Source organism: Metopolophium dirhodum, chromosome 4 (assembly GCF_019925205.1).
Source record: "Metopolophium dirhodum isolate CAU chromosome 4, ASM1992520v1, whole genome shotgun sequence".
Classification (NCBI taxonomy): domain Eukaryota; kingdom Metazoa; phylum Arthropoda; class Insecta; order Hemiptera; family Aphididae; genus Metopolophium; species Metopolophium dirhodum.
Window position 1 is genome coordinate 25,757,741 of NC_083563.1, and position 13,047 is coordinate 25,770,787.

At 31.0% G+C, this 13,047-nt stretch overlaps 1 protein-coding gene across 1 annotated transcript in view; it reads right to left on the bottom strand.

The window, feature by feature from the left end:
* Positions 1 to 13,047, bottom strand: part of LOC132943068 (uncharacterized) — a 93,752-nt gene that overhangs the window by 70,514 nt on the left and 10,191 nt on the right. The window contains 4 exon segments of the mRNA XM_061011865.1: positions 79 to 12,023; positions 12,140 to 12,406; positions 12,491 to 12,671; positions 12,751 to 13,043. Coding sequence (XP_060867848.1) covers positions 79 to 12,023; positions 12,140 to 12,406; positions 12,491 to 12,671; positions 12,751 to 13,043 — 12,686 coding nt within the window.

A 13,047-nucleotide genomic window follows, 5' to 3' on the forward strand; every position in this document is an offset into this window, starting at 1 on the left:
TACAGCGGACACACGAGAAAATTAAAATACATGTATAAATGAAATCATCATAAAATGTAATCATTGTGTGATTGGTACCTTTGTCCGGTAAAGGTCTTCGGTAGCACTGTGTATTGCTGCTCGGCCGTCAGACAATCTCCAACTCGAATAGTAACCTCCGTCCCGTACTCCTGAATCGTGCAGAAAACTGTCAGAGCCCCTGCGTCTCCGAGTGGTCACACCATAGCTCGTGTGCGGCCAACTGGAAGTCGCCTCTACTTCCATACGCCTTGAACTGAGAGGAATTGATGTCTCCGAAAGGCACCGGTACGCCGCCAAGTTGGTAGGCGGCCAAAGACTTCGGGCTGAAATCCTCGACTCTGGTGGATAAGGACTCGTAGATCGACTACTGCTTCTGCTGCTGTGGCTACTGCTGTTACCACCGTATAGATCCCTGTCTGATGAACCCGCATATCTTGTCGATGTTGCGTACTTAGACCTCGGTGTTAGGCTTGATCTGTAAGACGGACACTCCGGCGTCAGAGATCTGTATGAGCTCATATGGTCAGGCGTCAAGGATCTGTACAAAGTCAGTGGGTCCGGCGTCAGGGATCTGTACGCCAGGCTATTTGGGCGTGACTTATGTGCGTCAGTCACGTCCAGTAGATAACGATTAACTGGACGTTTATCCGAGCTCCGGATTTCCGGTACGTCGACAATGTCATGTTCAGTCATCCCACTCAATGTTCGTACCTTTTTGTTACTTGTAAGAAAATGTGTGGTATTATCATTTGGTTTCACATCAACATTTTCGTTAACTTCTGTGTTCGTTCTTACAGATTTTACCAGTAAAGGTGATTTAGTACTCGTTTCTTGTTTTACACTTCCTCGTTCTTTTTTATTATTATCCGTCACACATTTGTCTGTATTGCTTAATAAATGTGTATCAATTATATTTTTTTTGCTCCTTCCAATAGTGTCGATATTATTCTCTAAAGATCTTATTCCGCGCCCTTTTTCCATCTTTTCCAATACTATGTTACTGTTAGGTAACTGTTCTGTGAAATTTACTCTTAAATCTGAAATTGTGTTTTCGTTTTTTTCAATTTCATTATTAATTTCAAGTTTTTCATTGGATTTTTTATTTATTTTATCGGGTGAAGTAGATTTTTTGTTCTCTGATTTTGTCTTATCTTCTTCTGTTGATTCTATTTTATCGGCAGTACCGATTTTGTCGCTATTCCAATTTTTAGATTGAGTATTATTCGAAAAGTCTTTTTCAATTATTTCTACCATACTTTTATTATTAATTGATGCCGTTTCCGGTTCTACCTTAGTTCCGTCTGCTGCATAGTTTTTATTATTATCTGATATTTTTCTATTGTCGTCTTCGATAGTTACATCGATAATTGTTGAGTCAATTTTATTTTTTGTGGTATCTGGTATCTGGTATTCATGCTCTGGAATCGTTTTCTTTTTCTTACTTCCTCTCTGTTTCTTATCTATTCCATTATCCAACAATGTATTGTCATCTGAATCAATCATGATATTTTTCTGATTATTTGTTTTATCAGTAGAAACTTCTGTTTCAGTAACTCTTACCGCAATCATATTATTTTTTGAATCAATTTTCGGTTCTAATTTATCTAATTCAATTTCTATATTTTCAGTGTCTTTAAAATGATTTGACAGTGTATTATTTTTCCCTTCATAACTGTTATCGATAACTGTTGTGTCAGTTTTATTTTCACTGACACTAATAATACTATTTGTGGTGTCAGATGATAGTGATTTTTTATCATCTGGTTGAGGGCTTGATTTCTTTTTCTTACTTCCACGTTTTGTCTTGTCTTTTTCTACAACATTTTCTGTAGATTTTATTTGATTATCTGTACCAATTTGATTGTTCTTCTGATTTTCATTTTTATCGACATTTGAAACGTCTTTTTCAATTATTTTTTCTGGAACTTTATTATTGTCTGGAACAATTTCTTGTAGTATTTTGTCCAATTTAACGCCAACATTTTCAGAATCTTCATTGTTATCTGACAATTTTTCATTAATTTCTTCATTACTTTTATCAAGAACGTTTGTTGTGTCAATGTTTAATTCATTAACACTAATATTACTTTTAATGGTATCCAGTGAAGGTGATTTTTCACCATCTGGCTGAGGGCTTAATTTCTTTTTCTTACTTCCACGTTTTGTCTTGTCTTTTTCTACAACATTTTCTGTAGATTTTATTTGATTATCTGTACCAATTTGATTGTTCTTCTGATTTTCATTTTTATCGACATTTGAAACGTCTTTTTCAATTATTTTTTCTGGAACTTTATTATTGTCTGGAACAATTTCTGGTAGTATTTTGTCCAATTTAACGCCAACATTTTCAGAATCTTCATTGTTATCTGACAATTTTTCATTAATTTCTTCATTACTTTTATCAAGAACGTTTGTTGTGTCAATGTTTAATTCATTAACACTAATATTACTTTTAATGGTATCCAGTGAAGGTGATTTTTCACCATCTGGCTGAGGGCTTAATTTCTTTTTCTTACTTCCACGTTTTGTCTTGTCTTTTTCTACAACATTTTCTGTAGATTTTATTTGATTATCTGTACCAATTTGATTGTTCTTCTGATTTTCATTTTTATCGACATTTGAAACGTCTTTTTCAATTATTTTTTCTGGAACTTTATTATTGTCTGGAACAATTTCTGGTAGTATTTTGTCCAATTTAACGCCAACATTTTCAGAATCTTCATTGTTATCTGACAATTTTTCATTAATTTCTTCATTACTTTTATCAAGAACGTTTGTTGTGTCAATGTTTAATTCATTAACACTAATATTACTTTTAATGGTATCCAGTGAAGGTGATTTTTCACCATCTGGCTGAGGGCTTGATTTCTTTTTCTTACTTCCACGTTTTGTCTTGTCTTTTTCTACAACATTTTCTGTAGATTTTATTTGATTATCTGTACCAATTTGATTGTTTTTCTGATTTTCATTTTTATCGACATTTGAAACGTCTTTTTCAATTATTTTTTCTGGAACTTTATTATTGTCTGGAACAATTTCTGGTAGTATTTTGTCCAATTTAACGCCAACATTTTCAGAATCTTCATTGTTATCTGACAATTTTTCATTAATTTCTTCATTACTTTTATCAAGAACGTTTGTTATGTCAATGTTTAATTCATTAACACTAATATTACTTTTAATGGTATCCGGTGAAGGTGATTTTTCACCATCTGGCTGAGGGCTTGATTTCTTTTTCTTACTTCCACGTTTTGTCTTGTCTTTTTCTACAACATTTTCTGTAGATTTTATTTGATTATCTGTACCAATTTGATTGTTCTTTTGATTTTCATTTTTATCGACATTTGAAACGTCTTTTTCAAAGATTTCTTCTAGACTTTTATTATTGTCTCGAAGAATTACTGGCTCTATTTTGTCCAATTTAATTTCGACTATGTCTTCTGACAGTTTTTTATTGTTTTCTTCAAAACTTTTATCGATTACTTTTATTGTATCAATGTTCATTTCACTAACACTAATATTAGTTTTTGTTGATTCTGGTGAAGGGGATTTTTTATCATCCGGTTGAGGACTCGACTTCTTTTTCTTACTTCCACGTTTTGTCTTGTCTTTTTCTTCAACATCTTTTGTTGATCTTATTATATCGTCTGTACCAATTTCATTGTTCTTCGGATTTTCATTTGTTTCAACATCTGAAAAGTCTTTTTCAATTTTTTCTCCTGGTACTTTATTATTGTCTGAAGGAATTGCTGTTTCTATTTTATTCAATGTAATTTTGACTATGTCATCCGACGGCTTTTTATTATTTTCTTCAATACTTTTATCGATAACTTTTGTTGTGTCAATGTTTAATTCATTAACACTAGTATTACTTTTAATGATATCCGGTGAAGGTGATTTTTTATTTTCTGGCTGAGAGTTTGATTTATTTTTCTTACTTCCTCGCTTTGTCTTGTCTTTTTCTACAACATTTTCTGTTGATTTTATTTGGTTGTATGTACCAATTTCATTGTCTTTTTGATTTTTATCAACATTTGAAACGTCTTTTTCAATTATTTCTTCTGAAGCTTTATTATTGTCTGAAACATTTTCTGGACATATTTTATCCAATTTTACGCCAACATTTTCAATATCTTCATTGTCATCTGACAATTTTTCATTAATTTCTTCAATACTTTTATCGATGACTTTGGTTTCGTCAATGTTTATTTCACTAATATCAATATTACTTTTCGTGGTATCCGGCGAAGGTGATTTTTTATCATCTTGCTGAGCGCTTGATTTATTTTTCTTAATTCCTCGCTTTGTCTTGTCTTTTTCAACATTAATTTCTTTCGATTTTATTTGATTATTTGTACTAAATTCAATTATTACTTCTGGATTTTTATTATTGTCTGAAGCAATTTCTGCATCTAAGTTATCTAATTTAACCCCTACTTTTTCAGTGTTTTTACTGTCATGTGATAACTCTTTATTTGTTAGGTCTATAGTTTCATTAATGGTTTTATTTATGTCAATTTTATTTTCACTTGCACCAATATCATTTGTTGTTGATTCTTTTGATTTAGTAATCAATTTCCGATTTATATCCACAATATCTTTTGTGTCAGTAGTTTTTTCATCATTTGTTGTCTTGATTTTTGTAATCGAAACACCACTTTTAACTTTATCTATGGTGTCATTTTCTTCTACAGATATTGACGATTCAAATATTTGATTTTGATTTTTTATTGATTGTTGTAGTTTATCAACTAATTCGCTCTGCTCCTTATTTAAACCTAAATTTTCTTGATTATGTGTGTCGTCGTTCAATATTTCTGTTGTTTTATTCAACGATGGGATTTTAGAATCTACATTTTCTTTGACCAAATTATCTGTATTTTGAATTGGATCATTTAATATATTAACTGCCATGTCTTCAGGATTATTGTTTTCACTTAAAAGTTTGGTCGATCTTGTAGAAATTGTAGACGATTCATCAGTGTCTGAATATACAATCTGTTCCTCTTTTATCGTCATATCTTTAATAGGCCCATCTAAAATATCGACATTAGTAGATACGATTTCAAATGAATTGTCGTCCAAAGTTAGAGCCATAGTTGCCTTTTCTATACTTTTTTTTTCTTCACCTGCAGTTAAAGAAATTTCTTTTATACTATCGTAATCTATAATTATGTTTCCGATTGCAGCGATGTTTAATTCGTGTTCTACTTGTGCATGTTGGTTAATATTTTCTGCAGCATTCAGTTCATTTTGTTTTAAGATGTTTATATTTTCTAACATCACGCATTCAGTTTCATTAGCTGCAATTTTTTCTACACAATGCAATTTTGGCATTATAGAAAGAATATTGAATGGTTCTTCGGTAGACAAATCACTAGTTTCACTTTCAAACATAAAATCATTTAGAAGACTGGCTTTATTTTCAAGAGCAGTAACAATATTAATCTCATCATTAATTTTCACTTTGTTTATCAATTTATCTTCATAAATATTTTTAGTATCAGGTGTTGTATTGGAGTGTTCATTTTCTTTATTGTCGTTTAAAGTATTTCTCTCTTTGTTTTCTTGAATTTCACTTATAGGTAAAGTACTTTCACAATTATGATTATCATCAGAATAATCTTTTGTTACTACGTTTGCTCTTTCCTTGCTGACGTCTGCTGTATCTTGTGTTCCAGTTTTGGAAATATCTGCATGTTGATCTATAATATCAACTTTAGCATTAATCTGCAAAGTTTCAGTAACAGAAATATTGGAATTAAAACTTTCTAAATTTATATCATCAATATCTTTATTGATAGATATACATTCACTTTTAGGAGTTTCTGATGAGATATTTAGTTTATCTATTACTAACTTTGATGGATTTTTAAATATTGAATTTTCTATTTGTTTTGTACTTTCGTTAGAGTCAACTCTTGGAGTATTATCAATAATTGTTTCTAATTTAATCTTTGATATCGCAAGATCCTTAAAATTTATTAATTCTTCTTTAATTTCTTCGGTATTTATTTCATATGTTTTTAAATCTTCTGTATCTCCTAAATAGTCTAACGATTTTCCAAAATTGTTTTCAGAAATGTCTTGATTATTTTCTAAATTTTCTGTAAGTTTTTCATTTACATTTTCAAGTTTTGTATCACATATGCATATTATTCGATTTTTATCATTAGCCAGAGCTTTATCATTTTCCAATGATTTACATACATCGATTAAAATTGGACTTTTCTCTTCATTTGTATTATTTTCAATTCGGTTTTGTTCGCCTGTTTTGTTTGTTTTTAAATTGTCTTCATTTCTATTTAATTTCTCTTCGTTGCTTACTGTATTTGTTTTCAGAGTTTCTTCATCTGAAAGTGTTTCTAAAGTTTCAAAGTTCCCTAAGACCTTTGATTCACATTCAGTAAATTCCTTATGTTGATTCGCGTTATTTTCATTTGAGATTTCAATACATGTATTTGGGTGACTAGTGATTTCATTATAATCTTCTGTATTTTCTTTGACAAAAAATGAACATTTATGTTTAGATAAGTCGTTTTTGGTATCATGTAAATCTACAATTTGGTCATTGTCAGGGGGTAAATAGTTTATTTCCGAACCAAGTATTTTTAAATTATCTACTTTGTCTATGTTGGTTTTTGATATTTTTTCCACATCATTTCTTTGCTGATTTTTGTTCTCTACGGTATCGATTACATCTTCTACAATTACTTGTTCTTTGATATTTTCAAAATTAATTATAACTGTATCTAGTGGTTGAGCGTTGGATGCTGAAATCGTTTCATTACCTATTAAAGCAGTGATTTGTTCAACGACGATATTTGTCGATTCATTAATCGACTTAGTCTCATCATTTTGTATGTATTGAATTTCTCTAGGTGATTTTTCTTCGTCCTTCTTTATCATCCCATCTGGTAAGTATATAATTTCGTTTTTAGCTTCTAAATGTTCTAAATTATTTATCATATTATCTTTATCATCTGAAACTGTATGTTCATATTTGGAATCTACATTTTCTTTGAGTTGTATTTTAACTTGATTTTCGTCAAATTTACATGGATCAATTGATTGTGTGCTCTCCAATGTAATTATTTCACTATTTATTAATGTTTTTTCCGATGGAGTTGTGTCATTATTTTCAAAAATAGTAGATTGTGTTAAATTTTCATACGATTTATTGATTATTGTATTGATGGACTTTTCTTCATCGTTCATTACAATTTCTGTTGTTTTGTTTTCAGAATTAATTTTCTCATCAGAAACAGTTTCTTTTTCATTTAAAGTCGAATCAACTGAACATTTAAAATCATTGATTACATCATTTTTAGATTTAACTGCTACGTCATCAATAATGTCATTACTTTCAAAACGGTTTTCAAATTGTTGTTTTGATTTTTCAGCTGTGTTTTGATTTTCTTCAACATTTTGATTAGTTATTATTAACTGCTTGTCCAGTATACTAGATCCAAATGATTGAGTCATCAATTCAGTAACTGGCAACATAAAATCAACACACTTATTGTCGACGTTATATTGTGTTATAGATATATCATCAATAATATTATGTGTGCCATCTAAGACACACTGTTGGACAGCATTTCTAACATCAATATCATTTTCTGCATAAATTATCTCTGTTGGTAAATCTATTTTTGAACTAATACATTCTATTTCATTATTCAATTTCATATCTATTTCACATTGCTCATTTAATTCTTTGTCATATTTTTTTTCATTATTAGACTGTTGTAAAATGTTACTTTCTTGAACAAAAAGAGCATTTTGTTGATTATTATCTAAAGATTCTTCATTAATTAATTCACTTTCATTTTTATCATTTTTCATAAGAATATATTCTTTAGTTTTAAGAACATTTAGTTCTGTTATCGGGTTCACCACATTTTCACAATTAGTACAATTAGGAACAATTTGTTTATTATCAGTTGTTAAAGTTTGATTTACATTTGGTTGTAAATCGTATTGTAATTGTTTATCCAAATTGACATCTTGGTTAGTTTCAAATGTATCAGAAGCATTATTTTTATTTTTTAACGAACTCAAATTTTCGTTTCCACAATTTTGTTCTTCAGTGATGCCCTTACTTATATAATCTTCCAAGACTGTTATTAAATTAACATCAACTATGGAAGACTTCGGTTCGTTTGCAGGTATTACACTTTCTTCAACGGCGTAAATACTTTTATTTAATAAATCATTATCATCACATTGTTTTATTTTGTTGGATATTTCTTCAATAATCGAAGAATTATAATCTTCGATCATTAAATTAATTTCTGGTGTTATAACATTTTTTTCTTCTATTAATGTTCCTAACCCTTCATTTAATTCTGTTGCATTGTAGCATTTATCTATTAAAATACTTTCTTCATCTTTTTCCGTGTTGTATTCATTTTCATTTCTAGTTTGTGCTACTTGAATGACTGCATCCGTTTCTAAATTATGAATAGCATCAATTTCATTTACGACAGCGTCATCTTGTGGAAATGACTTGTGTGAACATTTTTCCGTGATTGATAGTATTTCAACTTCTTTTATTAACATTGTATCTTCATTTTCTGCATCATTATAATTATTTATAGTATCCATTTTCTCGGATTCGTTGAACTTATTTGTATCAATCACAATATCTTCACTTGAAATAATTGTTATATTTTTAATAGATTCAGCAGAATTTAATTCGTTTGATAGTACTGAATCCAAAGTTTCATTTTTCAAATCGGATGAAGTAGTTATATCTGCATTATTATCATTTATTTTTGACACCACATTATGTAAAGATGTAATTAAACATTCATTTTTATTCGCGACATCTACAGAGGTAATTAAAGGTTCATTTTTATCCGGCACATTATCTACTGTTTGGGAAATATTTTCAGTTTTAGATTCAAGTAGATCAACAACAGTTTCTAAATTGTTCGTAATATCAGTTCTTTTCATTTTAACTTCACTTGAATCAGAAATTTCATTGACTGTAATAACCGTATTATTAGATATTGATTTATCAGAGTCTAAACATTCTAAATTCTCAACGAAATCTGCGTCCTGTCCTATTTCAAACACTTGCTCTTCTTTGTAAGCATTTTGATCACTAATACTTATAGATTTTTTTTTAAACGTTTCGTTTTCAACGTTTTGATCTACATCTATTGAACCGTCTAATAGGTTATTAGTTTCATCACAAATTTGATTAGTATAGGTCAAATCAATTTTTTGTAAATCATTGATGTTTAATGTATTATTATCCAAGTCAAAAATTTCTGTTGTTCCATCTCGTGCTACTTCAGACATATTTTTTAATGTTTCTTGAAGTTCCTCGAATAAATCGACTGGTGAATTTAAAATTAAGTCCTGTTGGTTACTTTTTTCTAATGATTCTAATACATGTTCTGGAATAATATCATCGGTTTTCTGGTGCATGGTATCAATATCTTTTTCACTCATTAATAAATCTGATAATTTATGATCAACTTTAGAATTCATAATATTATCCAAACTTACATCTTCAACAAAATCACTTATCGTTTCCAAATCAGTTTCATCAAACAGCGCTTCAAAACCAGAATTGTCTCGATCATCTTCAGATGTTATGATATTTGGTTCATCGTATTTGAATGTTTCCCCAATATCGCATTCAAAACCTCTTTTTATAACTAAATCATTATTCATGTTATTTTCAAAAAGTATTGAATCTTTTTTTATACCGGAAGTATCCTTATGTATATTATTTTGTTTATCACAATTTTTATCTAAACTATCTATGATTGATGATTCAATTATTACTTGTTTAGAGTTCTCATTAGCAGTTTTATCTAAGATGGTTTGTGCGTTGTTTGACAAGGATAAGCTCAATGATTGTGTGTCACAAGCCCCCCCAGTAACATCAGTATGTTCTGAAAAACTAAGGTCACTTTCTACTGAAGCCATTTTTGAAACAATAAGATTTTGAAGTTGCAAAAGAGGTTTCATAACACTACCAAAAAGTATTCCATTTACACCTAAATCATCAATAGCATCATCGAATAGAATGTTTTGCATCATTTTTATTGAAGATTCAAATGGTATTTCCTTATCTGTCTCTTCTACTATTGATTGATTCACAATACAATTGTTCAATTGAACGAGTTGCTGAGATAAATGTTCAAAACAACTCATAACTTCATAACTCATGGTTGAACCAGTTTGGTTTGAAAGCAAAACTTGATTAACTTGGAACAACCCGATTTTCATGTCTTGCAATGGTTCTAATAAAGATCCTAAGGGATTCATATTGTTTTCGGAATCTTGAACATAATTTACATTGTTGATTAATGTGTCAATATCTATCATCAATTCATCGAAAAGCGTCTCAAAATCTAGTAATAGTTTATCGTCAGATCCGTAATCAGAAGACACAATATTTTCTGTTGATCTGCCTAACCGTCTCAGATGACAACATAAATCGTTAATCGGTTTTGTGAAAGATATGAAACATTCAGCTATTTTATTACTTTCCATGCCATGCGAAGCGAGTGTCATAAATTGATTTGTTGCTTCATTTATTCTATCGTATATATCTTTCAAATCCTGATCGTCAACCGAACTATCGTTTTTTAATGCTGTATTTAAATTATCTAAAGCAAACGCAATAGAACTAATGGGGGGTATTAATATTTGTTTTAATTTAAAGTTAGGTTTGTTATCGTCCATTGATGCCTCTTCCATAACAGCTATGTCATTTAAAATATTTTCTAATGGTTGTACCATTGAAAATAAAGGGGCCAATGAATTTATGTCCACGCATTTTATTTTAGAACAATTTTGCTGTAGTGTTTTGATGTATACCAAAGTAGTGCCGATTGTGTTTTGTAACACAGCTATAATACGTTGTTCTGTAACTCGGGCTACCTGTCTATTGACAACAATTGTGAAGTTATTTATTTGGTCTGACAAACGATCTAAAATTTCTGTAGCCGGAAGGTTGTTATTGTTAAGCGTTTCTAAATCAAAACATACGGATGATTGTATTTCGTTTAGTATATTGTCTGAAACACCAAATGGATCATCGATTTGTTCTAATGCTAACAAACTCGCGTTTATTGCAGTCATTAAACTTGACACATTATCGGCCGTATTTTTTTCCAACTCTGAAACATCATTTCTCTCTGTTTCTTCGATGAATTTCCATGCAAGTGAATGTAGTGCTTGGATCGAACGTTCAAGTTCAGTTGTGTTACTAGTGAAATTAAAATTTTCGTGAGTGCGCATTTTTACCATTGTACCTTCCAAAATAATTTTCATGTATTTTAAAAATTCGTCCACGTTTGGTCTGGAAATAATTTTCAAAACGTCGTCTTCTTCTGAACTAAGTATCACACTTGTCATTCCCTTACCACGTATTTTGTTCAATACTGTTGAGTATAATCCATCTTCGTCAGATTGAGTAACGATTTCAGATGCACAATAATTTTGTGATAATGGTGTTTCGTTTTCTATTTCAGCCAATGTTTCAGACACTTCTTCTTCGGTGTTATTGCTCTCAGACCGAGCCAATGGTCCGGTTACATGTTTAGAATTCTGGGATAAAAGTTTTTCGTCTAATTTCAATTGCGTTAAAATCTGATCGTCGGAGTCTGACATAAATAGTTTTGGTGTCTGAAAAGACTGATGGCCATTGTCTTCCGATTGCTGTTTTAAAATCACTGATGAATGTTTAGGCGTCGTTTCACTCGCACTGTAAAATACCTCACGCTTCGAATTTCCAGACGACAAATGGTCCGAAAAATATTCCAGACTATTTTCACATATGCTTTCGCTTTTATCGTTAATTGCAAGAGTAATGTCTTCAGTCAGTGAAACTCCATCGAATTCAGTGTCTGATACTGTTTGTTGTCTACAAAAATCGATAGGTACGTCTATAACCAAAGCTTCCATCATAACCGGGCCGGAAATCGACGATTCTTTTACAATTCGTAACGAAGGCAAATCAACAATATTGTCTTCTGTAAAATTAAAGTTTAAAACAAAATCAATTTAATTGGAATAAATATATTTCATATAAAACAGTTTTATAACATATTGTTAAATCTTAAAAAATATAGATCTAATAATATAATACCTGATATATGTTCAGAAAGTTCGTCCGCATACATTTCAATGATTTGCAATGCTTCGTCGTGCGTTAGGTCTGGAGTTTCATAAAGCGAAACGGTCACTTCTTTGCCGTCAAATGAAAATGATATGTCAGCAGGTTCTTCAATGGTGTACGATTTTTCCATTTGGCTTGTCCGCTCTTCCGGAATTGTCGACAAGGATTCATTGCGTACAAGCGGATTCCCGACGGATAAATACTCTTCCGATGCGCAAGATTTGACCGTGGACTTATCTGCAACGGGACAAAAATATAATTAATACTTACGCGTTTCAGTCGTTATAATTATACTTTGCAATGTTTAGCACACGTCATTACCTTCCATTGTCAATAGTGTTGCTGAACTGGACACCGTTCCCATACAGTTGTGTGCCTGGCAAGTGTAAGTACCCAAACAGCACGTACCGCTTTGTCCCGAAATTATTTTGTGCATGTCGCCGGGATTTAGCTCTTGGCCGTCTTTAAACCATTTCAGTTGCGGTTGCGGGACGCCGATTACCTGCGATAACATAAATGTATACCAATTCGACCAACGCATTTATTTCGTATTTAGAAATTATGTCTGCGCGTTCACTTACTTTACATTCTAAGTTTACCGAACCCTCGTTTGAGAACGCTATTCTCAGTTCCTCAAGGAATCTCGGACGCTTAAAATTTTTTGGAATATTTAACTTCAAGAAACTGGACGTTGCAGTTTGACCATACTTGTTGATTGCTACACACTTCCATTCAGCCTGATCGTCAATTTCGAGCGGCACTATGTTTAGAATATATGTCCCATTGTCTTCAGTAGAAAACTGGTATCGATTTGATTCAGTTAGTTGTTCATCTTCTTTATACCAGCTGATCGAAGGTGTAGATTCAGTTGTGACTAA